The sequence below is a fragment of the Podarcis melisellensis genome (genome assembly GCF_964234715.1).
Source record: "Podarcis melisellensis genome assembly, chromosome: Z".
In the NCBI taxonomy this organism is placed as follows: domain Eukaryota; kingdom Metazoa; phylum Chordata; class Lepidosauria; order Squamata; family Lacertidae; genus Podarcis; species Podarcis melisellensis.
This window is the reverse complement of record NC_138547.1, coordinates 21043950-21071494: the sequence shown is the minus strand read 5'-3', so window position 1 is coordinate 21071494 and position 27545 is coordinate 21043950. Positions and strand designations below refer to the sequence as shown.

The 27545-nt window shown below is 42.1% G+C and overlaps 1 protein-coding gene across 1 annotated transcript; it reads right to left on the bottom strand.

Annotated features, from left to right (window-relative positions):
* PGK1 (phosphoglycerate kinase 1) lies at nucleotides 1–25553 on the bottom strand. Its single transcript, XM_081897904.1, has 11 exons — nucleotides 25373–25553; nucleotides 20724–20774; nucleotides 19199–19354; nucleotides 18935–19079; nucleotides 14648–14751; nucleotides 10258–10377; nucleotides 7264–7378; nucleotides 5419–5598; nucleotides 5013–5190; nucleotides 4053–4151; nucleotides 1–477 (listed from the first exon to the last, which is right to left on the bottom strand). The coding sequence occupies exons 1-11, from the start codon at nucleotides 25435–25437 to the stop codon at nucleotides 437–439; spliced, it is 1254 nt and encodes a 417-aa protein (XP_081754030.1). The 5' UTR covers nucleotides 25438–25553; the 3' UTR covers nucleotides 1–436.
* Between the last annotated feature and the right edge of the window lie 1992 nt (nucleotides 25554–27545).

Below are 27545 nucleotides of genomic sequence, written 5' to 3'. Positions count from 1 at the left end.
TTTGCATCTCAAAACATTTATTTAGAAGCTAACATTGCAGTTGACATCTGTATTTTCCCTCCACCTTGTGGTACTGTGCAAAGGTGAGAAGTAGCAGTAGCTAAACAAGCTGTTGAGATTGAATAAAGAAACTTGCTCTGAGGTACTGACAACTAGTAGGGGAACTTGGCCTTGGTAAGAAGGCAAAAATATATAAATATATCCACTCTAAATATCACAAAAACCATTTAACACTAAATTCAGGTGGGGCAACAGTCAACATCAGGTAAACTGCAGACAAGAGCCATTTTAACGCTGCTGTAAATCTTCCAGGTTACTTTATCTGACTCTGCTGCCAGTACGAATACAGAAGCGCTGCAGTGGTTGCTTTAAGGGCTGTGCACAGGAACATGTCAGGGGGGAGCTCTTATTCATCCCACGCTCTCATCTGCTGCTGCTACACGTTGCTCAGAGCAGCTACACCAGGAAGAACTTTACCTGCACATCGTAAGAGAGACAAACACATATAAAGATCATGGAACATCTTTTAACACATTTATAAAGAATTTATAAAGGATGGTACATGGAAACTGGCTTTGGCTGACACTTTCATAACTGCCTTATATCAGGCAGGTGTCTTTCCTGTACTTTTTTTGGCATCTGCTAAAAACATTCTTGTTTAGACAAGCCTGTCCAGATGCTCAGAAAGTTGATGTGTATTTTAACCTGTCTTCAGTCTATTGTTATTTTAATGTGGAAGGTTTTAAATGGGGGGTAAAATGTTGATAATTGTTTTTATTTTTTTGTAAACAGCCTTCAGATTTTTGACTTTTTTATAGTCAAGCGATATTTAAATTTTAATGGCATAAAATATAGTTTATTTTTAATAATTTATTTTAGAGTCTCTGTACCCCACCTTTCCTTCAGATTGGAGACTTGCAGTGTGTGTGTTGGTGGTCAAGGAATCACACACCCCTGCACCTTTGGAAGCTTTAAGCAACATCACAGGAGTCTTCATAGGACCAAGGTGAAACTGCCAAGCTCCCTTGTTATTTTAGCTATTGATAGATATTTGCTATTATGTTGCTATGAGATTATTTTCATGATGGTTGATTTTGGGACAATTTTTTGTGTGGTTGTAGATCTGCGCATGATTCTTTTTGTGAAAGGGCAGCATACAAATAATAGTATTATACATGACAGGGGGCCCAATGTCATTCTTCCCAGCCTTCGTCTCACTCTTGGGCATCCCCCCCCCCCGGCCACACACCTACACTCCTCTGCTTCACACCCTCCTTCAGAGTTTTTGCCTGACTTTAATGTATATTTGAGCTCTGATAATGCAGTCTGTTTTCTTGGAAGGAGGATAGAAAGGGTGTGTGTGTGTGTGTGTGTGTAGAGCAACTAGCCTAAGGCATAGAAGCAAAATTTCTATGAATATCTCCACCCAGTTTTGCCTCAGGTGCTGCCCATGATTTCCATGTGGCCCTTGGAAGGCTGTCCAGGAGAATGCAGCTCTTGAGCTGAACAAAAGACCCAGAACACATATGAGTGTTTTTTTAATGAAAAGGAAAAATACCCACACATTGAATTCTGCCCAGAAATTAATTGGTACCCAATAAAGGTTAACAGAGATGTTACATCTACAAAGCCTGAAACCCATCAACAGTCTAAAACTGCAATCCTAATCCCCACATAGTTCAACAGGATTTACTTCTGAGTAGATGTGGTTAGGATCGTGCCATAATTCTGCCAACACTTTCACCTTTCTACTAAAATAGGTTTAAAAGCTTAATTGACAGGTGCTTTCACATAGAACCAGAAACAGTTCTTTTCAGAGCAGCAGAGTAATCCAGTGCCAGACTTCTCAGAGGTAAGCCTCTTTTAATTCAATTAAACATATTCCCAGATAAATATGCTTGGGGCTGCATCATAAAACCCTAAGATTATTTTATTTTTTCTCTGAATTTCTGATACACATCTTGCACTGTGCAACTTAGTTAATATCATTAAGTTTGCTGCTGGGGTATTAGTCAGGATTGTGAAAAACTTTAAATGCTGATCTGTATAGAAAGCACAGTCACAGTCCTGAAGGTGGACAGATAATAAAGTATTAAAATTGCCTCAAGTGCTGAAAGCTCTCCATGAGCACCCTCTGAGTAAGCTTTTAAAGAGGCCTATTATCATTCTGGGGCAGGCTGGGGGTAAGAATAAGGCAGCAGTAGCCGGTCTAAAAGCCACTTAGTGAGATTTTGAGCAAGGCCTTTTGACAAACGCAGGTCACTGCTATCATTTATTGCCTTTCTATCCCCTCTGTCCTCCATGGTGGGGATAGAAGATGGACAATGCCCTCTCCATTTTATCCTCACAACCACCCTGTGAGGTAGGTTAGACTCACTTTTCTCTTATTTACAATGAATACAGACACACACGATTTCCTATCCATGGTACATTGTGAAATTTGGCTTTCCAAATGGCCTTAAGTACTCTATTTACCTAAGTCTCCTCCAGATATACTGCACTGCTTTTTTGTATTTGTAAAATCCATTATTTTTATTGTATTGCTTGATGTACTCCAATACAAAATTATTTTTTAAACAAATTCTGCAATCTGTGACTTTTTATCCAATTCCTTTCTCCCCAGTCTGAAGCTGCCTAACAATTCTTCTACAGTTAATGAAAAGGAGTTTGGTGCAATTTAAAACTCTGAAGTTTAGTGCCACTTAGCAAAGCCTACATTTCCCAAAATATCTTCCTTTGGTGTGTATACCATTGCAGGTCTCCTTTTATTGGTCTGCATTTTTTCCTTTCTCCACTACTTCCTAGGCAACAGAAACAAAGCCCTTTCAGAACATAACTTTTGGTAACAACAGCTGACGAGTCCAGTGCCGCTTCTTTCTTTTTTAGGGGGAAGGCACTAGGGTTTGGAAAATGTACATGTATTAAGAAACAGCTAATTACCAGAGGAAGCTCCCAAGAGTCATTCATGAAACAACAGCACCCACAAAAAACTTCCATTGACAATGCTGATTGAACACTGAGTAAATTGACATGGGACAGCAATCCACTCATTGGTGAACCATCTGCTTTGCATGGAAAAGGCCCCATGTTTGATCCCCCAGTGGCATCTCCAGGTGGGGCTGGGATCATGGGGAGCCACTGGCAGTGAGTGTAAACATTGCTAAGATGGATCAAGGGTCTGACTCAATATAAAGCAATTTTCTAAACTGTTTCTATTATAGACAGCTCTTTTAAAGAGCTGCAAATCTTTAGTCCTGGAATTGCGAGCCTGGTGAAAGAGTAGGCAATGAATTTGGTTAAGTGCATAAGCCTTTTTTTGACGGCGGCGGCGGGGGGGGGGGCACATAGTAAACATTAGTTTCACCCCCTTGTTTAGTCAAGGCATGTGGCCAGAAATTATGTCCTGGGTCGCTTGAGAAATGTAGACCTTTTTCTGGTCACCATCATTATGCAAAACTGCAGCTGTCATGAAAATGGTCCCTATGTGGGGTCTGCTGGAACCATCACAGGCACCAGCTACTCTACTTGTCTTGCCCCATGTGCATGCTCAAGAACCTTAGGAGGAGCTGCTCATCCTGCTCTCTCTTGCTTTCAAGTCTTTCACTGGGAATAATCTGCTGCCTTTTTGTCAGGAAAATGAATGTATCAATACTTTTGAAATATTAAGATTTATTTTTATTGTATTGTATATTCATTTGTGTTGTATTTGCATTATTTTATATTATTGTATTTGTATGCATCTGTTTATTCTTGAGAGCCTTTGTGCTGAAAGGGGAGGTTGGGTGGCCATCTGTCATGGATGCTTTAGCTGAGATTCCTGCATTTCAGGGGATTGGATTAGATGACTCTTGAGGTCCCTTCCAACTTTACAATTCTAAAGAAACAAACAGTAGTATAACATGACATTGATTTTCTTTAGCCACCTGGCTCTGGTCTTTGAAGAGTAATCATGTGTGTGGGTAGCTGTAAGCATGACCTAGGTACAAAAAAGCATACAAACAAAATTAATCCCCTGGACACCTTTAAGGAAGAGGGAGGAAAACACACACTACCTTCTAGGAGTTCCAAGCTGGCACCACCTCCAGTGCTAACATGACTAACTTTATCCTCGGTGTTCCATTTGGCACAGCATGTAGCAGTGTCTCCACCACCTGTTCAAGAAAACACAGTCAAGGAACCTGAAAATGGTTTTGGAAGCATAATTTGGAAGCTTAACTGTGAGGTCGCCTTACCCCATACACTGGCATGGTGATAGGTGCCACATAATACTTTTTGCATTCGTAAGAAACTGGCATTTTAGTGTGGCAGGACCTATACTTTGGAACTCCCTGCCTATAGACATCAGGCAGGAGCCATTGCCATACTCTTTTTGGTGCCTGCCAAAAATGCCAAGTTCACCTGTGGAACTTATGGGCAGGGCTGCTGCAATAAACAGGTGTGCAAGCCTTTGGGAGGCATAAAAGCAAGAGGGCATCAGAGGGAAGGAAAGAGGGACAGAGGCCAGAGCTGCCTGCAACACCCCTGAATATCATTCAAGGCACCCCAGGGGCACACTGGCTGAAAACCACTGCACTAAAGGGATTGCTGGAGTGTGTGCTAAGAGGCAAGGGGCTCACTGGAGATTAAAATGACAATGAGACTTTGAAAGGCTGGAGCAAGTTCATCAGTTAAATAGCTTTAGTTGGATTCTGAATAAATGCGCAATTAATGTTACTATTTTGAATTCCATTGTTACTATCTTTGTTATTGGGTTGTAGAATCTGCTTTTCTGAATAATGTTTAATCAGTTAGGGTAGGACAGGGAGTACTGGGGATGAGTTTGTGAAACCAAGGGGGCAGTGGCCCCAAAATGTTTGGGAACCACTGGCTTAAAAGCTCGGTCCCAGAGTCTGACCATGTATAAGGCAACTTCTTACGCCTTCTTATGAAGGGAAAATAAATAAATCAAGTATTCCAAAAGACTGAAAAACTATTCATTTGAACTGGAGAAGACAACGAATGGTGGCTCTTACCAATGATGGTGATGGTGCCTTTGGATGTAACTTCCACAACTTTATCCATCACAGCTTTAGTTCCTTTAGAAAACTTGTCCCACTCAAAGACACCAACTGGACCGTTCCATACAATCAGCTTGGCCCTGCCCACTGCTTCCACAAACAGCTTAACACTTTCAGGACCACAATCCAAACCCTAGGATCAAAAAGGGGAGGGTGGTAGCTGTTCAGCCATTGCACCAGAAAGATCAAACAAATAGAAGAGCTCCTCAACCCCCCCAACCTCTCCCCAGTCTTTAAACCAGAATTCTCCATGTGGGTCCCTTTGATGCTTTTGACTGCATCTCCCATCAATCCTATGCTATCTGGAGATGATGGGAGCTGCAATCCAAAACATCTGCAGGAAATCAAGAGTTAAACCTACCATCCATCCATCAGGTATCCCAGAGGCCACAGTGGCTTCTCCAGTGTTAGCATTCTCATCAAATTTATCTGCAGTGACGAAGTCAACAGGCAAAGTGATGCGTACACCATTCTTCTCTGCTTTAGCCATCAGGTCCTTGACTATTTTTGATCCTTCTTCATCATACAGAGAGTTGCCAATCTGGAAGCAGAAGACAATGTACTATGTAGCTATCTACAGATGTTTGTGTAGACTGCTACAAAACAAATCAGAATCTTGAAAGCAAGGTATTTTTTATTATTAAATCCAAGTAACATCAACAGATAATATGGGTATGTTAAAGAAACTGTAACTAACAGAGGACAGAGAATTAATGCAACCTCTTAACTGCTGCCAGGATTATTATTTGTCAGAAGGGGGCGGGGCGGGGGGAAAGATATCAAGAAAATCAACCCTGAATAAATTGATAACTAAAACCTCGGACCTGATACTATTATTTATTAAATTTGTATACTGACACCTGTAAATCCCAGGGCGGTTCACAACATAAAGCTACAACATGAAACCCACAAAATACTTTAAAAATATAAGAAAAAAACAAAAATCCCCCCTACCATAACACATTTAAAAGAGCATTAGATGTCAATCAGCCAAAGGTCTGGGTGAAGAGGAATGTTTTTGCCTGGTGCCTGAAGTATAACTGGAGGCACATAGTAAGTAAGCATGGTTAAGCTTACATAGTGAAAACCAAAGAAGGCAGGTAACAAACAAATGTCTTCATAGAGAAATGAAGTCTTTTTATAATGTACTAGAATAATAAAGAACAGGATAATGTAAATCCTTTTGTATTACTTGGAACCTTGTGATATTAATTTATTGTGTTAAGACTTTGTAATGAAAATCTTTTTTTCACTACAAAGTCTTAACATAATAAATTAAATAAATCCAAATTATGTTTAGTTCTAGAAATCTCTTTCTACTTCTATTTGGCATTTGTTGGTATACTTTATTATGTTAGGTAAAGGTAAAGGGACCCCTGACCATTAGGTCCAGTCGTGGCCGACTCTGGGGTTGTGGCGCCCATCTCGCTTTATTGGCCGAGGGAGCCTGCGTACAGCTTCTGGGTCATGTGGCCAGCATGACTAAGCCGCTTCTGGCAAACCAGAGCAGTGCACGGAAACGCCGTTTATCTTCCCACTGGAGCGGTACCTATTTATCTACTTGCACTTTTGACGTGCTTTCGAACTGCTAGGTTGGCAGGAGCAGGGACTGAGCAATGGGAGCTCACCCCGTGGCGGGGATTCGAACCGCCGACCTTCTGATTGGCAATTCCTAGGCTCTGTGGTTTAACCCACAGCGCCACCCGCATCCCATAACTTTATTATGTTAAATATATATAAATAAGAAAACACCAGATAAACTACATGAAGCTGCAGGAAAAGCATTTTCAGCTTGTCCTCTGAGCGTTTAAGTTACAGCCAACAGCCAGAGATTTTACCAGCAGCCTGGCCTGCCCCCAAATCCAATGTCCTGTTATACATGATTTACTGGTATTTTGCTCATGAATTTGCATGCAGATCTGTTTAGCAAATTTTAAGCCATAGAATGCAGTTCAAAAACTATTGTCAATTAAGATTGCACATATGGAACAGTCTTCCTCAAGCTTGTGTTCTCTGGAAGTTTCAAACTACAATTCCCATCAGCCTCAGCCATCACAGCCATATGATGCTGGGGCAGATGAGAGTTGCAGTCCACAACACATGGAAGACACCAGCTTGGGGAAAGGTTATAAAGAAACAGTCAAGGAAACATAATAAGCATCTTTATCACCCAAATTATATATAGCAGACACTGCAGGTTGCATACCTTCATGTTTTTGAGCACTTTAAGGAAGGTAAAAGCCATTCCACCACCGATAATCATCTCATTGACTTGATCCAGCAGGTTTTTGATCAGCTGAATCTTATCCTGAACTTTAGCACTGATGAACAGAGAGAGGTTAGGGGAAGAAGAAAAAAATGTGAGTTGATGCACCACTTTATTAGCAGGGTTGTAGACAAGCCTACTATTGCCAAGTTTCACTTGTTATCAGTAGCTAATACAGAAAAATAAATCAGAGAACAAATACATAATTGATCAATGAGGAAGTCATATGTAATGATACATATGCATGATAATCTAATAATTCTCTTAAAGCAAAAAAGGGGATAAAGTTACAACTGTTAGAAGCCCACTCTCCACCCCTGCCTGAGGAAAAAAAATCAAGGTTTGGCTACTGATTTGAATGTGTATCTATAAACACAAGAACTACAGGAGGTATCCAACATTTATTAAGTATTGGATGTTACTAGGATTTCATCTCATTTTACAGAAGCATGAAGCAATTTAACTCAAAGCAAAAGAGGAAAAGTTGCAGCAAAGTGGGAAGGAAAATACCCAGGGTCTCCAAAGCTGGCCACTCTAGTGTGCTGCTCCCCCCCCCAAAAAAAACCGGATTCTGAACAAGGCACTGTCTTGTTTTTATTGATTGTATGTAAGTCACTCTGGGAACCTTTTTGGCTGAAAATGCTCTAAATAGTTATTTCTAAAAGACATTATGCACTACAATCATACCTTGGTTTTCGAACAGAATGTGTTCCGAAAGTCTATTTGACTTCCGAAGCATTCAGAAACCAAGGCGCGGCTTCCGACTGGCTTCCAATTGTGCAGGTGTGTCGGAAACAACAGTGGAAGCTGCATTGGATGTTTGGCTTCCAAAAAAAGTTTGAAAACCGGAATACTCACTTCCAGGTTTCGATCATTCAGGAGCCGAAACGCAAGAGTACCAAGCCGTTCAACAAGTACCAAGGTACAACTGTACTGGTAGCACTGGTTAATAGGAACACAGGAAATGACTAGCATGGATTAATTAATGTCAGAGTAGTCATATTCACTGGTCAATCTAGCAAAGTATACTCTCCAAGGACTGGCAGGAATTCTCCAGGATTTCAAACAGCGTTCTCTCTCAGCCCTACTTGGAGATCATAGGGACTAGACTGGACTTTTATTATGCAAAGCAAGTGCTCTATAAATTATTGAATTTATCACCCATCTTCTCACCAGCTGGTTTCATTTGACACCCATAATAATGGGCTGACCATATGTAGTGTCTACAATCCTACCTCCGTTCGACTTCCAAAATGTTTGGAAGCCAAGGCGTAGCTTCTGATTGGTTTCCGATTGTGCAGACATGCTGGAAACAATAGCGGAAGCCACACTGAATGTTTGGCTTCCAAAAAACCCCCACTCACTTCCTGGTTTTGATCATTCGGGAGCCAGAACGTTTGATTTCCAAGGCGTTCAGGAGCCAAGGTACAACTGTACTGTACTGTACTGTACTCTGTTCAGGAGCCAAGGTACAACAGTACACACTGCAGTTTTAGGTAAGAGATTAAAACAGCACACCTACTGTTTTTAACATTATGAATTGAGTTGGTACAACATGTTTAAAACTGGGGGAAGCAGGCTTGCTCCCACACTCTGCGTTTTGGACTACAAGTTCCATCATTCCCAGTCAGCACAGGGAAGGCTGGCCTTTGGAAACACCATTGAGAAATTTAATGGACTTTTGGTAGCAGCAGCACAGCAAATGAACAGAGATAGGTCAAGTCAAGAGCTGCAAGGCTACTGTGTGTTCCCTATTATTCATGGTTGCATGCTTGCCCCCACAGGGAGGCCTTTGCTCAGCGTCAAAAGCTTGCTTTGTTTTTGCAGGGAAGAAAGGAACAGAAAGATTTTGCCATCAAAGCAGCTCAGGTCTTTGTACTTTATCATACACATTTGAAAGCTGTAATTGGGGCAATCAGGAAGATTCAAAGCAGTGCACAATAAGAATGAAATCTTAATTGCAATGCAGTCCTTGAGATTTGCATGAGGATTATGATTTTGTATAACTACATTTGTGACAATCTGCATTCTTAAAAAAACAAAACCCTGAAAAATGCTTTGTAAAACCCCAATTTCATTTTTCTAAGCAAAGCCCGGGGGGGGGGGGATATTCCAGACAAAAACAGCATTTTAGGCTTAACATATAGAATTCTGGCATCTGACTGCATGTTCTGAGACTGTACATCTACATCTACATCATCAAACTATGCCTCTTGGAAGCTGTAGGAGCTGACATGTATCCAGCTACAGTTCCTCATAGTTGCATAACGACAGGCAGTGTCAATTTACACACAGCACTGCTGAATAAGGACTATGTTTGTACTTTAAACTTTGGTGGAAAGGTCAGCCACAGGCAGACACACAGACATGCTGATTTGGCCCATGACACAATATGCACTGACTGTACTCTACTCTTTTATGTACTCTATTATGAACTGGTTTGAAAATACCTTATTTATAGCCACATCAGAGAAACTGACCCACCAACTTCAGGTTCTTGGAGGAGACGTGGGCCCATTTTTGTAGTTTAACAACACATTCAGGCAAATCTTATCCAAATGTGATTTCATGTGGTGTAGTTTTTGATTACAATATATGAGTTTCTGATCTGCTGTGTCTTATCTTGGAATACTGCCATATTGCCTTTTTTGCACAAATTTCTTTTAATATTTTCTCCTTATCTTATACCTAATCATGCTCAAAAGCTTTTTCTTACCACCACCACCACCACCCTTTGTTGGATTGTTGGGGGTACTTCAGGTTTGTTTGTTACACATTTAATAAAATTTAAAAATATTTTTTAAAAGAATTACTGAAATAGACATAGTGTTGAAAATATGGAAGGTAAAACTATTGCACAATAAACCAATTAGTTACAAGTTCATATAAAGGTAGAAGCAAACAACAATAAAGGCAAATATATTTTGTCCTTACCCTCCCAGGATTGCTAGGAAGGGTCGCTCTGGTTTCTCTAGAGCTCTTGCAAAATACTCCAGTTCTTTCTTCATCAGGAAACCAGCAGCTTTGTGAGGCAGATTGACACCTACCATGGAACTGTTACATTGGAGAGAAAATATACAAATCAGCCAATAAAAATGAGTTCCACTGTTGTTTTTGATGCTATATGTATGGATGCTACAAAACCCTTCAAGTCCACAACTGTGCAAATTTTTAGCAACGAATAAACAACTGTGTAAAAGGCATGTTACTTCAGAAGTCCACATAAAAAAATTGATTTGTTAGCAAATAAAAGTGCAAACATAAAACACAAAGATACACCACAGAAGCCTTCTCCACCTGGTGAGCTTCATCACTATTGAGAATAAAGGTTCTATATAGTCTTAAATGAGCCACGCATTTGCATATACTCGTGGCACTGTGTGACCTCAGAAATTAAACCATGGCTTGTATCACAAAAATAGTTGAGCTCTTCCATCTAGATACTTTTAGGTTATGAGATAACAGAAGTCCAGATCTTTTTTTCTGATCTAACAGGCACATGACCTGCAGATTCTGTAAGGAACTTTTTTTTTTTTTAACATTTTCAATATGGAATACCCATTTTATGCTACTGGGTGAAATTCTGGGAAAAGGGAAGTGAAAAGATCCATCACCAGAGTTTTGCTTTGTTAAATGAAGGGTGGTTTTTAGAGGCTGCATGGCAAAACCTGAAAGTTATTTCTGCAACTTGACAAAGGATATAGATTTAAAACATTTGCATGACAGAAACACACTTCTCACACCTTGGCAAACTTAGTTTTCAAAACTGAATTAAGGAGTATCCAAGGCCTATGGCGAGGGACGCGGGTGGCGCTGTAGGTAAAATCTCAGTGTCTAGGGCTTGCCGATCGCATAGTCGGCGGTTCGAATCCCCGCGGCGGGGTGAGCTCCTGTCTTTAGGTCCCAGCTCCTGCCCACCTAGCAGTTCGAAAGCACCCTTAAGTGCAAGTAGATAAATAGGTACCGCTTTATAGCGGGAAGGTAAACGGTGTTTCCATGTGCTGCGCTGGTGGAGGCTCGCCAGAGCAGCTTCGTCCCACTGGCCATGTGACCTGGAAGTGTCTCCGGACAGCGCTGGGCCCCGGCCTCTTAAGTGAGATGGGCGCACAACCCTAGAGTCGGACACGACTGGCCCGTATGGGCGGGGTACCTTTACCTAAGGCCTATGGCAGTCAAAATTTTTCATCCCACTGGGTGTCAATGTAATGCAGCTGCTTAGTAGAATATACAACTCAGCAGTCTGAGGAAAACTGAGCCCATATAAAGCTGTTTTCATTGCATAAAGCAAACAATACTACATTGTTAATAAACAAGCCAAACAACATCTTTGTGCTATTTATAATGATTACAAAGCCTCAGGGGCGACTATGCTTCCCAAGGAGTACTATCAGGCAAAATCAGCTTACAAATATGTGCAAAAAAAGGCCAAACAGGAATGGCAACTGAACCGCTGGCATGCACTTATAGCTGCCTCAAATACCGGTAATTCCCGAAAATTCTGGCTGTTGGTTAACAGAAAATCTAAAAGTTACCCACTAACCGTTATCCCTGCCCCAGTTTGGGAATCATTTCTAAGGAACTATTTTGCCTTACCAGACCTTAATATTAATACAATCGATGGATTCTATGAGCAGCTCCCTCTTTGGCCACCCACTGACCCGGAAGAAATCCACGGACTCATTTCCAATCTCAAAGTTGGAAAAGCCCCCGGTCCTGACCTAGTCCCGGCGGAAGCTATAAAACTTCATGCACACTGGTGGGCGAAAATCCTGGCCGTTACTTTTGATGCCGTAAACAACAGTGGGAAGGTTCCAAGAATATGGAAGGATGCGATTATTATTCCAATCCATAACAAGGGCTCAACAGATGACCCGGGAAATTACAGGAATATCAGCTTATTGTCAATAATTGGGAAAATATATGCACGGTTCTTGTTAACTAAGCTTACTAAGTGGGCCGAAGAGAACAACCTGATTGGGCCTGAACAGGCTGGTTTTAGACCCAATCAGTCAGCGGTTGAGCATGTCTTAGTTTTATACCACCTTGCCCGGAAATATTCCGCCCCAAATAGAGGCCAACTTTGTGCAGCCTTTATTGATTTAAAGGCCGCTTTTGACAGCATCCCCAGGGGATTACTTTGGGGAAAATTAGCACGATGGGGAATAGACAAAAGACTTTTGTGGCTAATAACTAAATTGCATGACGGATCAGCCGCAAGGGTGAGAATCACTCCGGCCGGTGACCTCTCAAATTCAGTAACCATCAATGGAGGTGTCCGTCAAGGATGTATCCTTGCTCCGACCCTTTTTAATCTATTTATAAGTGATATGAGGGCGCCTCTGATAGATTCTCAAGAAATGATCCATGCCCCTCGCCTTGCCCAATATCGTTGCCCCCTTCTACTCTACGCAGACGACGCAGTGATCCTATCTTTCTCAAGAGTAGGCCTTAGGAGGGCACTGAAAATTTTTGATGCTTACTGCAAATCAAATTTTCTTACAATTAATCATGCCAAGTCCAAAGTTTTAATTTTCACCAAGAGTCGAAAAACCTATAATTGGAGAATAGACGGAAAAGCCATCGACCAAGTCTTTAAATTTCAATACTTGGGAGTCCTTCTCCAACACAACATGGGCTGGAAGGTCCATCTGGCATATGTATTAAATAGAGCTAAAGCCCTTTCCTTTGCGCTACTGCGTTTTTTCTTTTCAGATGGGGCTTTCCATATTCCATCAGTGTTAAAAGTTTTCAAGGCAAAGGTGATTGCAACAATAGCATATGCAATCCCAATATGGGGGTCCTTTGTTAATCTAACCCAATTGGAGGTAATCCAAAACCAGCTGCTAAGAAGGTTGCTAAAATTACCCAGGTGTGTAGGCAATACTGCTATACGTCTCGAACTAAATGTTACATCTCTAGAAACCTCATTATGGAAATGCATCCTCTGTTACTGGTTGGCATTATGGCACAAACTTCCAAATCTCCACTTGATACAGTGTCTCTGGAGAGACGACTTCCCTAGCCCTTGGGCAAAAATAATACATGGGAAACTTGTGTCCTTAGGGCTATCTCCATCTGAACTACTAAAATTGGATTTAATTTCTGCCAAGAGAATTATAACTCACAAATTAGAGGAGATTGATTTACAATTTAATATTGCGACAGGTGGTGGCACCTGTTCGCCGATAAACCTTGGCTTAACACCACCAACGAAGCTTCCATCTTATTTAACTACCTTATCTGTGGTGATGCACAGGTACGCCTTTATAAAGGCTAGATTCAATGTTTTCCCATCAAATGTGTTGGGTAACAGACTCTCCAACGGACAGATCTCACTCCTCTGTGACTGTAAAAGTGGATCTACAGAATCGTTATATCATATAATCTTCTGTTGTCCTATACATTCGGCTTCACGGTCCAAGTTTCTGGCCCCATATTTATCGAGAATAGCTGACAGACCTCAGGAAGCCCAAATAATATACTTATTAAACGACGAAGACTCAAGTAGATCCCTTGCAGTCGCTAGATACCTGATTAATGTCTTATTTCATAAGAGGAGAAATTGATCACTGTATGACTCTGACAGCTTAGCCAAACTTAAGAACCATCAATAAGTGTCAGAACTAAGACGCATATCCCCCAAAATCTGAGGGATTTGAATTGCGGTCGACATAGAGGGAGCTTATTGTGTATAGTTTACTTAATTGAAGTAAAATTGGTTTTATAGGGGTGTTTTAACTTGGAACTGTTTAAATTGTATTGTTTATGGATAAATTTTGATGTATTGTTTTTAGATATGGGCCAATGGCCGTAATAAACCAATCATCATCATACATTGTTAATAAAGCAAATATCACTGTGTATTTCATAAAAGATCGAAAGGATTCTGTGATAATGGTGGGAATCCAAACCTAAAGTTCTGTGGAATGGATGCTGTTACAGGTGCCACATAATTCTCTGTGTTGTAAGGTTCTGCTGTCGTAAGAAATTTACCTTTTAAGTGTGGCAAAACCTATACCCTGGTACTCCCTGCCTACTCATATCAGGCAGGTACCTTCACTATACTCTTTCCAGCTCATCTTAAAAACATTTTTGTTTAGGTGAGCCCATCTAGTCCTGCAGAAGTTACATGTGCTTCAATCTGTTTTTAGTTTATTATTTACCTGTTTTTACTGTCTTTTATTGATAATGTTAATGCGTTTTTCTTTGTAAAGCACTTTGAGGATTCATAACACTCAAGCAGCATGTGTGTTTTGTTAAAAGCCAGTCTCTGAAACAGACAGAAGCCCAGCCATGACAAAATAAAAGGCAGAGGCTTACATACCTGTGAGCTCTGTGTGCAGTTCCAAAAGCATCATTGATGTAAACATCTCCGAGTTTAGAAAGTGACACTCTGAAAGCATCAACCTTTGCTTGATCAGCCTTGATCTGGGAAGAGAAAGAGAATTAAAAACTCACCAGTTTTAGTTACTCTACAAATGGGCATTAGAAGCCACCAAATCACTGTTTAAATAGAATTGTTAAGAGCTTTTCCTGGGCAGGGTAGGGAACCTTTTCATCCAGTAATCACAACAGTTGATCTCCTGGTATAAGATGTATTTTAAATGCCTCTGAGCACACATGTAAACTCTCATCTTGACAGCAGTATTTAAAAAATGGAAAGTGAATGCAGTACATATGAAAAGTACAAAAAAATAAGGAAGACAGGTGGGTTTTAAGCTTCTTTAAAATGCCATCATCATTAAGCACTTCTTGTACAGGTTGTCTCATTTATTTTATGTAGCAAACTTTATACAGGTTGACTGCAATGAAACCTCAAAACAGTTCACTAGGAGAATGGGCCACATTTCTGTGCTGTTTCTGAACTATGTACAGCAGAACAGCTCGTCATATTGCTTCCACCACAAGGTGGTTCTCATTCAATGCAAAGATCAGCGCTCTTCTCTTTTCTGGGCTAGTGAAAGCCATTCTGGAAGGGGTGCAGATTCTACTCTGATAAATGTTCATTATAAAAAAATTAGGAACGGATGCCTTCTGCCTCTTGAAAGAGCAAAACAGTTTATTAATGAACCGGAATGAATGCACACAGTATATGTGCAACTTAAACAACAACAACGCAATCACATTTTGAACTAGTCAAAGGCAAACAGACTCTGCCTGCTAACTCTCCCATTAAAAACGGGGCAAAGCTCTTAAAGTCTTATGTGACTCAGTATATCAAGGACCACCTCTCTCCATATGAACCGATTTGGACCTTGCAATGATAATCTGAAGCCCTTTTTAGGTGCCCCGTCCAGAGGATGGCAACATGAGAACAGACCTTTTCAGTGGTGGCTCTGTGCTTGTGGGATGAGACTTGTCCGGCACCATAACATAAAAGGTAAAGGGACCCCTGACCATTAGGTCCAGTCATGACTGACTCTGGGGTTGCGGTGCTCATCTCGCTTTATTGGCTGAGGGAGCCAGTGTATAGCTTCCAGGTCATGCGGCCAGCATGACTAAGCCGCTTCTGGTGAACCAGAGCAGCGCATGGAAATGCCGTTTACCTTCCCGCCGGAGTGGTACCTATTTATATACTTGCACTTTGATGTGCTTTTGAACTGCTAGCTTCACACAAAGAAAGTTTTTCTTTTCTGGCTTTTAATTAACTATAGCCTCCTTCAGAGAGTGGGATGTTTTAATATTGCCTTTTAAAAATAGGGTTGTCTTTTAGATTTTTCTTGGTTTTTTCTTTTATGCTGGTCTCAATGTAGGTACTATGCTTTTGAGTTATCTTGTTAAGCAACCAATTAGTTTAATAAATAAATAAGCAAGCTCTCTTCAGCCTTCTTGGCCGGCAACACACTGAGAAGCAGTGTGGTGTAGTGGTTAGACTAGGAACTGGGATACCTGGGTTCAAATCCCTACTAGGCCTAGCCTACCTCACAGCATTGTTGCAGGGATTAAATGAGCTCCTTGGAGAAAAAGGTGGGATATAAATGAAATAAATAATTAAATATCTATCTAGTACGGCTTTGGTTGAGTTGTGCAGTTCAACCTGACAAAGCCTCTGCTCATATGGCAGTGGAGGTAGGGATCTTAAAAATAATCCTGTCTCAAGACTCGGAAGCAGTAGGAAACACTGCCAACTAACAGTTGCTTATAGGCAGTACTGATCTGTAGCATTCCTCTAACCTTGAGGAGGGGAAAAATCTATTATTATTATTGGTTTAAACTAATACAATCAATTGCTGCTTCATCTCCTCAGCTGATCAGCTTTATGTACTTAGTTTAACTGCCTCTACTACAGCCAGTGGCAGCTAGCAGAATAGGAAGTATGTGCAATCCATTCTCCTTTAGCTCCTGATTCAGTCACCAGCACAGCACATAGGCGCAATGCATCTTAAGTGTTTGCTGCAGCATTTCTAAGGCATCTACAGTTTATTCAGCTCAGGCTTATTGAGGCAGCCACCTTTCCTGTTGCTTCTCCAAGGTAACATACTAAAGCTGGCAAACAATGAGAAACAAGCCATACTTAAAATGCACAACAAGAGCAAATACTTAGCTTTTCTGTAATTTAAGGTGGACATCCTCTCAAAAGATGAACTGCACCCAAATGGGCAATTCCAAGTATTCTACATTCACTGAGGATTGTTCCTCCTGATAAGTAGTTCTATAACTTATTTTATGCTGTTCACAACACAATCTTTTTTCTTAATATTGGCAGCACAGAAATTTTTGCAAGTAAATAATTACATTTCAGTGATACAGGCAATACTACCCCAATATTTCAAGAATAGAAGAGAGGTAGACAACAAAAAGGGAAGCCAGGGTCTTAAGAAAAAAATGGGACCATGGGAACATGTGTTAAAAGTGTAAATGCAAGGTAACTTGACAGTTACTTTCGACGGGAGATGAGGACGAAAGGATTGTGCCAAGAGGCTGAAGCTGGAATCTCTAAATTCAAGCTCTTCATCTTGAGAAGTTAATTTGCATGTGCTTTTATAGCACAGTGTGGTGTTCTGTATCAACCTAAAAAAGGACACTGTACTATATATCACTGCGGCTGCATCGAAAGGGAGCCAAGACTCAAGTCTTAATAGGGTCAGAGGTGCTAAGAAAAGAAACCAAATGGTCATGGCGACCTTCATTAAAATGTCAAGAGGTATGGATACCCAAGTGGCTGCCCAAGCAGAGTGTGGCATCTGGATTCAAAGGTTTTGCCAGTCTCAGTTAACAGGGTTCAAACAGCCTATGAACAAATCACAGCATTAACTGAGCGGAGAAGGGAAACATGCTTCTCACATGCTCTTGCTGAAGATATTTCCTGCAAAAACATACCCTTAAACCTGTGTTTCCCAAACCATTTCAGACCGCCAACCCTATGGTTCCAGTAACTCCCCACCCTAACCTATAAAAAGCAGTACTCAAAATAGTGGTTTGCACAACCCACTAAGGAAGAGAATCACCCAGTAACATTCAAAGCGGTAACAATTAATTGCACATGTATTCAAAATCCAATTAAAATTATTTAGTGTAGTTAATTCAAATTGATGATCTTGATCCAGTGATACTAGTTTTTTCAAAGTCTGATAGTCATTTACACCTCCAGCAGTCCACTGCCTATTAGCACCCCCACCCCAAGTACCATCCACTTTGGGTAAAAGGTAAACGTAAAGGGACCCCTGACCATTAGGTCCAGTCGTGACCGACTCTGGGGTTGCGGTGCTCATCTCGCTTTATTGGCCGAGGGAGCCAGCGTACAGCTTCTGGGTCATGTGGCCAGCATGACTAAGCCGCTTCTGGTGAACCAGAACAGCGCACGGAAACGCCGTTTACCTTCCCGCTGGAGCAGTACCTATTTATCTACTTGCACTTTGACGTGCTTTCGAACTGCTAGGTTGGCAGGAGCAGGGACCGAGCAACGGGAGCTCACCCCATTGCGGGGATTTGAATCGCTGACCTTCTGATCAGCAAGTCCTAGGCTCTGTGGTTTAACCCACAGTGCCACCCGCTTTGGGTACCACAGCCTTTAACAGTGATTTTAGTTATTTAGCCAGCATTCTTTCTTCATACTCTGGACACAAGATGGTTAATCAGCACTCATGCACTGCTCTATACTTATATGCATATCATCAATCTCCTGTGAATTATTTACATATTAGGCTTAAATGCTCAGCTGAGCATCTCTTCATGCTAGTTGCTCCGAGTTGTCTTTGTAACCATATCATGGAAAAGGGTTACACATAATAGATTGCTTGTGTGGGGGCAACTCCAAGCGGGTGGTTGGTATACATATGCTTTGGTGTATGCATGTCACCCCCTGAACATAACCCCTGCATAAAATGAATGATACCAATATTGATCCAAATAAAACCATATATCCCAAGGACACCACAGTCACTGCTGGCCTTCATTCCAAGAAAATTGAACCTTGGAGAATCACCTAGAACCCCTGGATTCTCTCACCACTTGGGAGATTGGGGTGGCATGTATCACTTTCTAACTCTAACGCCATCTGAGAGCATGAACTATTAGTAACTTTGTGGAAACATCTACATGAGAGTGGCACAATTTAAGCACCCAGAAGTGATGCAGTAGAGAAAGCAGAACACAAGACAAGATGTCTCACCTTGTTCCCTGAAGCGTCCTTTCCCTTCCCTTCCTCTTCTACATGGAATCGGAGGTTTTCCAGAAGAATGACTGAGCCAGTTGCAGGATTGGCGCAAGCAGCTTCCACCTCTGCACCCACGCACTCACTCAGGAACATGACATCCCTGGAGACAATTCCCAGATAAATGTATAGCTTCAGTTTACCAATTATAAGAACGCTTCACAACAAATTATCATTCAAAGCACCTCTTTCTAGTCAGTCTGTAATGTCATTGTGCCATACCTGCTTAGCAAAGCTTTGAGCTCTGCTGCTACTGGTTTCAAGGAGTATTTGTCGGGCATAGGAACCCCATCAGGCCGGCCCAGGTGACTCATCAGCACCACAGACTTGGCTCCATTGTCTAAGCAATGCTTGATGCTTGGGACAGCTGCCTTGATTCTGCAACGAAAACAGAAGAACAGAAGGTTCCCACAGCAGTTCCTGCGGCATCTAAGCTACATCAACAGATCATGGTTTTAAAGGAGAGATTATGCACATCAGCTACAGAATCAAGGGTTATTAGAATCAGGAACTAATAGATCCCATTAACCTCTTCATTCCTACCTCACCAAGGTAGAAATATTCTCCCTCTTCAGCTGCTACACCACATTAACTGTTCCCTACAATACAAACTGCCTTGGTCACTATCACTTTACCATGTGTGGGACTGTAACAAATGTTTCACTAGTCCTGTTAAAGATGGATCAGTTTGATACCATTAAAATCTTTGCAGCCATTAACTTGCTTGGTGCACAGACTATCCGTTTGGTGCAATAACTACTCAAAATGCAGAAAGGCTGAATATGCAAGTCGAAATAATATATAGCCCCTTTTGGGTGGTTGTGTTAAAAAGAAAAGGCTGTGGCAATGCCTAGTTAGCTACTCTGGGATGAATGTTCTGCAGTGGATAAGTGTTTTTATCCTCATTCTCAATAAAATAATTTCTAATCCTGTTTTAAAATATCAATCCAGAGAAAAAGAGGCACATCCAACAGTTACAGAGGTCAGTAGGGCTTCTTGCTACTGGAACCACAGCCTGCAAGAGGGGACCTGCTTCAAGGGAGACAGGTCACAGAGCTCCTAAGTGCAGATCCTGCCTCAAGTTTTTCTCCCTGTTTGGTCCTATCTTGCCCCTTTCTTTCCTCTTGGCCAACAGAAGGCAAAACAATACACCAGCAGTGGTCAAATTCAAAAAGGTGTGTGGAGAGGCCTCTCTTCCTAAAGTACAATGCAAGTGTGAGCTGCTAGGAGACCAATGGTCTCGAACACACCTCTCCTGCTCAAGCCCCTCAAGCCTAGCACAGCATTAGCAGGAAACATGAAGCTGGTATGATGAGCTGCCTTTAATCAGAGGCTATCTTGATATCAACTTTGACTAGCAGTAGATTCAAATAGAAAGCTGCCTTATACAAAGCCAGCCAAATGGTACATCTAATTCAGTATTGTCTAACTAGCAGCAACTCTCCAGGATTGTAGGAAGGGAGTCTCTCCCAACCCCACTTGGAGATACCGTTCAGGTATGAACCTGGGAACTTCTGCTTGCAACACAGATGCTCTACCACTGAGCTATGGCCCTAAATCTAGCTTGGCAGGACAGAATGAGCCCAAGACATGTTTCACATCATCAGTACCTCAGTATCTTACCTGGAAATGCCAGGGCATCAGTCCTGAAACCTCATATGAGTAAATTACTTTTTTCTTTTACTAGAATCACTAAGCAAGGAATGACTAAGCATATGTCCTACTTGAAATTTGCGGGGACTCTTACCTTTGGTTGTTGGTTATTTTGTTGTCCTTCATTGGAACATTGAAGTCAACCCTAAAAAAGGGACAGAAATGTTTCAGTGCAAGTAGTTGTTCACACAAACACCATTAATTACTGGACGCTGTTGATAATGTCTCAAAACAGGCAAGATACTCAAAAAGGAGCTGCAGCAAAAGTTGCACTTAGGTGGGGTGAGTGCAGAGGGACAGCTGTCATAGTATTACTGCACTATTCCCTTCCCCTGCTGTGTTGGTTGGTACAGCACTCAAAGGCTCTCAAATCCGTGCAACCTCTCTTCTCTATACCAGGAATATAAATTTCAAAACCAGGGGGCAGTGGTGGAGCAAAGAGACCATGCGAAGGGAAAAGCCTAACTGTGCTGAATCACTTTGGGTAAAACTGTTGCAAAAAAGGAGAAGGCTTGCAAAAGGGTTTTGCAAGAGCTGTCCTGTTTCAGAGGCTGCTTGAGTGAATTAATCCACTTGTGCCAGCATGGCATAATCATCAGTGTGTCTGACTAGGACCTAGGAGACCAGGGCTCAAGTCTCCACTTCGCCATGAAACTCACTATGTGAGCTTGGGCCAGTCACTCAATCTCAGTCTAATTCACATTGCGGGATTGTTGTGGGGATAAAATGAGAGGGAGAACCATGTACACAACAAAGAGCTCCTTGGGAAAAAAGGAAATTTTGCAAATGAGTAAATCATGCTGAGACAGCTTCAACACTCATGAACAAGGCTATATAAGCCAGATATATTTCCTGCTGGAGGCTTCTGCCACTATTCAACCTCTAGGCAGGCAAAAGTTTAGAAATTCATTACTATGCGAATTAGAACACCAGAATGTTGTTGGGCCCCAAGTTCCATCAACTCCAGTCAGCACGGCCAATGATGATGAAGGCTGCAGTCCAACAATACCTGTGGGTATGTCATAGGTTGGCCACCCCTGGCCTAAAATAAAAGTGACCAGTTATGAATATCTAAGTTATCAAAAGTATTAACAGCGATGCCCTTGACTAGAAAGCAAAGGTTGAATTCAAAGAGTAAGGCAGAGAATAGGAGAAAAATGTTCTAATACCCATTCCATAACCAGGAAGGGTAGGGGTTTGAGAGGCACAAAAGCCACCTAGACACAATATGAGTTTTACAGGCAAGGTAAACACGGAGTGCAATCATCTTCAATATCTGTTATAATCCCTTATTTTCCTTCACAAACTGCTTTAGCTATACTGTTGTAAAATAATAATAATCCAGGAAGGATGCAGCATATACTGCATCTGAAGTACTTGCAGATCAAAGACCACCACCAGAGGCTTGGCTGTGACTAAAGCAATGGACTTTTATACTGTACAGAAAATCTAGGATCAAGTCACTTCTCAAGCTTGTATGATTTCCTTGGGTCAACCACTGTTTCTCTCTCCAACTTAAATACTCTGGGATGTTGCAATTACCTTTTATTTATTTATTTATTTATCTATCTATCTACTGCCCCACTTTTGTGTAAACTACTATTTTAAGTGCTATATACAATCTCCCTGATCACAGATGCTTGGCAATTCTAGCAAAATATTATAAAATAAAACTTATATTAAAAAAGATAATTCTAACAAAACTTTAGGTCTCTCATCATCTGGGATGTCAAAAACAAGCACATAACATTTAGGAAGCATTTGTCTCAAACATTTAGCAACCACATACAAGGTTTGGGTTTTATAAGAGGCCTGCTTGATTCAGCCAGCACTGTACAAAAAACGTAGATTCAATAGCAAACGGTGCTTCCAGAAACACTCATCTCACATGCCTACGCAGGGAGATTACTCAGCAAACGCCCGCATGATGCAGCCTGCCCAACAGACAGAAGAGCAGGAAGAGCCTCAGAAGCCATTTCTACAAAGCATGCTGTGCCCCAAAGCTGAAGGAGACAGGAAGTCTCGTTGCATAATATAGCAACTGGCAGAACAGAACACATTACGATTAACAGGACTAGATTTTGTTTTAAGCAATTAACATAGGAAAAGGTAGTGCCAGGAAACATGCTGACTCTACTCAATGTAAGATTTTAGAATAACATTCCCCAAGTTTCAAAGGCACAAAAGAAATGCAGGAGCAAATCATTTCTTTTCTAGGCTTCTCCATAAATAACATGCTTTGGTATGTAACATTCTGCTATCATTAAGTTAGATGGTAAATGTGGAGGACAGATGGGAGAATTGGACTGATGGCCACAGCATATAATGGGTAAGCTTTTATTATGTATTGTATGTTTTTATTTTGTATTTATATGCTGTGGACAGCCCTGAGATCTTTGGATGAAGGGTGGCATGCAAATTGAATAAATAAAAAGCTCCATGCTTTTGATGCTCTAGTCATCCAGCTATAAATCAGGTGGCAATTTAGAGCACAACACTGAACCAATGGAGATAATGATAAAAGCCAGAGTTTCCCTGCCTGAACTTTGCACCTATATAGTTGTATCCATTGGCCTGCATAAACACAAACAGGCCACTGGACATCTCTACTCAGGGTATCAAGTAGGAGGCTCTGCTCACCAATCTCCTTAGTTTGTGTGCAGCACAAGTGTCTTCACAGTGAATAAAGGTGGAGTCAGTGACCAGACTGCAAGCTGGCAACTATTACCACAATGGAAGATGCTTAGAAAAGCAGGGTATGAATGAAAAAGTGCCCATGACATTAAGGTCACTTGGTAATGCAAGCCTTTGGGATAGACGTATAAAAAATGTAGAAAAGTGAAAGTGTTCCACTGAAAGTTTCACAAAGGTTTAAGAGATAAAATGTCATTATCTTCAAGGAAGAAACTGAAATATGAATAACAAAATGAAATGCCTTTGCTAAACCTCAATGACCTTGAAAAAAAAGATACTGGAGACTTTTATAATACACATATACAAGGTTTGGAGACAAAAAAAACTCACACACATGTGGTATGAGCAGCAAACTATTTCATAACAAATTTTTCATGGCAGTTTAAACTCTTTTTCTGAGGCTTAGAACTCAATACCTGAAATTAAAGTACTTCCCCCCAGTTCAAAATTCTGGTTTGACCGACTTCTGCTTTTAATAAGGTAGTACTACAAAGTTTAGATGCAACTGATTTTCCCTCTTCTAATTTTGATTATGCTCTGTAGGCATACAATTCCTTAGCTTGGATTTTAGACTCCAGCCCCCACCTATGATCTCTTGCCAGGCTTGGAATAGTTTGGCATTTACAACCTTCCCTGTCAATCAAATGCTGGACTAAATGAAAAGCCCTCTTTAATATTAGTTGAAATAAATAGCTTAATTAAAGCACATTTCTGAAATTATAATATACTATGCATGAAAATATAGTTCTATGCAGTTTGCAACACCCAAAGGGATGCTGAAATGAAAATTAAGATATTGCTTTGAAGTTGTCCTTCGTTTAATTGACTATAGAGAGCTCAGTATTACTTCTGGATAACGGAACCACCTACAACTGCTTTCCTGTGCCTGATAGGAATCACTGCAATTCTCAGAGTCTTATTGCTGAGGGTGGGACTGAAATTAGTGACACAAGCCACAGAAGCCAACAAGCTATGAATAAAATATGCACCTGCAAGCGGAAAAAGGTTTACTATGTGCATCCTGTATTAGCAACTTGTATAGTGATTTGTACAGTGATTATTAAGCACTGTTAGTATAAGTTAATACTTTCCTTTTAGAAGTCCTACAAAACATAATCACAGTCCACTTCTCCCAGATTTGGAATCAAACAGCATAATCTTGTCCCCACTGTGTTCAATTATTTATAAGTAACCATGTTCAGAATACACAGCATAAGATGTGTAACATCTCAATTAAAACAGAAATTAGAGTTTTTATGGTTTTGTGTTCCTGTGGCTTTATGGTTAGCACCTAAAGGACAGCGCTTTACCACTTTTCTATACTGTAATGGGTTTGTGCTAATCATTCCACAATACTGCTCCTTCCCACGTAGATAACTATGGGCCTTAAGGCTATTTTGACCCCAAAGTAGATATATGCCATTGCAAATGGGGGGAACTGATATGCCATGTAAATATTCTGTGATGGCTGAAAAGTTCAGCAGCAGATACAAGTCACTGTGTTGTAGTGTTTGAAGTGTTGCACTAGGTAGGCCCTCTGGCAGGCCAGAGTTGAAGTCCCTGCTCAGCCATAAAGATCACTGGGTGACCTTGAGCCAGTCGCTGCCTCTCGGCCTAACCTACCTCGCAGGGGTGTTGGGGGGATAAAATGAGATTAGAGAAAACTACCTAGATCTCTTCGGAGGGGCCTGGGGAAGGTGGGATATAAATACAACTGTTTTTTTCTCCCCCTAACATTATCTGCTTCGCCAGTACTTAATTGAAAGCCTCAGTGAACGTCACCATAAAAATAAACTCAACCCGTAACGGTTTGTGTTCATTTACGTTCTAATTCTTACATCACTTGCTTTGCCACCACTTAACTGAAAACCTCGATACACATTGCACTTATATAAATGCGAACAGGTAAGCCAACCTCCCCCCCTCCGCCAAACCCTCTTGAAGATGCTTCGCTTTTCCTTCCGCGCCCACCACCCCAGGCTACCAAGTTTTCCACCCAGCCCTGCGGTGCAGGCCTACGACGAAAAAGCAGCAGCGAAAGCAGCTCACCGCATGACCACGCGCTTGCCCTTCACGTCCACTTTGTCCAGGGTGAGCTTGTTGGAGAGAGACATTTTCGCAGCAGGAGCAAACAAACTGCGACCTCTTCCTCGTTCACCGGCAGCAAGATAAAGAGGCGGAGGGAGGACGAGCTAGCGCTGTGGCGACCGGAGCGCGTCGACTGGAGCCCCGCCTGCCACCGGCTTCGGGATTGGCCGGGCAGCGTCACCCGCGCCGAGCATTGGCTCAGAGGGTCGCGTCAATCTCGGAGTGGGTGGGGGAAACGGGGCACCGGCTGGCGGCGCGGTGGTCACGTCTCGCACGCAGCAATGGCTCAGAAAGGGCGGGAAGCCCCTGAGGGGAGAAGAGCGGTTGGTCCTCCTCGTCGCCTGAGGGGACTGGCTGCCCTCGCGGGGTACCCAAAGTGTCCCCCCTGCCACGTTATACAAGCACAGACATACACACGTGTATATAATTGAAAGGTTCAGAGAAGAGTGACAGAGGGGAATCGACGGAGGACGTGTTTCTTCCCTCTCTCCTCACACTGGATCTCTGGGACACTCAAGAAAACTGAATGTGGGGAGAAAAAGAAGCAGCTAAACTCCCTCAGGAGGTAGTGATGGCCACCAACCTGGATGGCTTTAGAAGAGGGTTGGGGAAATTCACGGGGGATAAATAAGTTGTCGGCGGCTACTGGTCACGACGGAGGCAAGCAATGCTTCTGAATGCCAGTTGCTGGAAGCTGTGCTCAAAGTCCTGCTTGCGGGTTTCCCACAGGCATCCCGTTAGGCAATGGAAGAGGAGTGTACTGTACTAGATGGGCTACTGGCCGAGTCCTTAATTCCCCTCCTCGGAGGGATGAGAGTGGGTTTGGGTCTTGGAGCCCCGCACCGAGGTTTGCCACCTTCCTTCCTGCAAAAAGCGGGGCGGTTGGGGAACGGTTTTTGCTGCTGAAGTGACTTCAAAGCGACCCATGACAATTTATTGCAGCCCAAAAGGAGGTCCTCTCTGAATTGTGTCACGCGCGCAGGCGCACACACACATACGCATGAATTTGTAAATCTGTCTGCCCTTGGCTACCCAGAGCTTAAATGCATGACCTTTCACACAGCTTTTCAAACACATGCATTTGGAGAGGACCCCTAATTTGGCGGGGGGGGGGGAGAGAAAGGCCTGAAATACAAAACAAAACTGTATTAATACAGGATGCAGCATTTTACATTTAAATACAGTTGTGAACAGGATCCGTTCCAGAGGCCCATTTGCAACATGAAAAGCCCGCAAACTGAGCGCCATATCTGCACAGGTGCAAGGCGTGATTTGATGTTTCTGTGCATGCACGAAGCGTGATTTGGCTCTTCTGCGCATGCGCAAGCAGTGAAACCCGGAAGTAACCCTTTCTGGTACTTCTGGGTCGCCGCGGGATGCAGCCTGAAAAAACGTATCATGAAGCAAACGTAACATGAGGTATGACTGTATGGGACAAGCCTGTATTGTACAGGACAGATGGCAACCCTACACACCCCAAGAAGATCCAAGGTGACCCAGAGAGGGGGCAGCTGTGAAACAAGCCCCCCATCAGCAGATAGGTTGACAATAAGGCATGGCAGGGCCTGCTGGGGTAAATGGTAGTCACTAACATTCAGTCAATCAATCAATCAATCAATCAATCAAAACCTATAAACTAGGGCTCATCACAGATGACCTGATGTTCACAACACCAGACCCCATAATGAATGGTGGGGGGGGATGCTGAAAATAACTTTTCATAAGAAACCAGAAGCTTTTCCTTTAGGTATTATTAGAATAATAATTTATTATTTGTACCCCGCCCATCTGGCTGGGTTTCCCCAGCCACTCTGGGCGGCTTCCATAGAAACAAAAAATACACTAAAATATCACACATTAAAAACTTCCCTGAACAGGGCTGCCTTAAGATTTCTTCTGAATGTCAGGTAATTATTTATCGCTTTGACATCTGATGGGAGGGCGTTCCACAGGGCAGGCGCCACTACTGAGAAGGCCCTCTGCCTGGTTCCCTGTAGCTTTGCTTCTCGCAATGAGGGAACCGCCAGAAGGCCCTCGGCGCTGGACCTCAGCGTCTGGGCAGAACGATGGGGGTGGAGACGCTCCTTCAGGTATACTGGGCTGAGGCCGTTTAGGGCTTTAAAGGTGAACACCA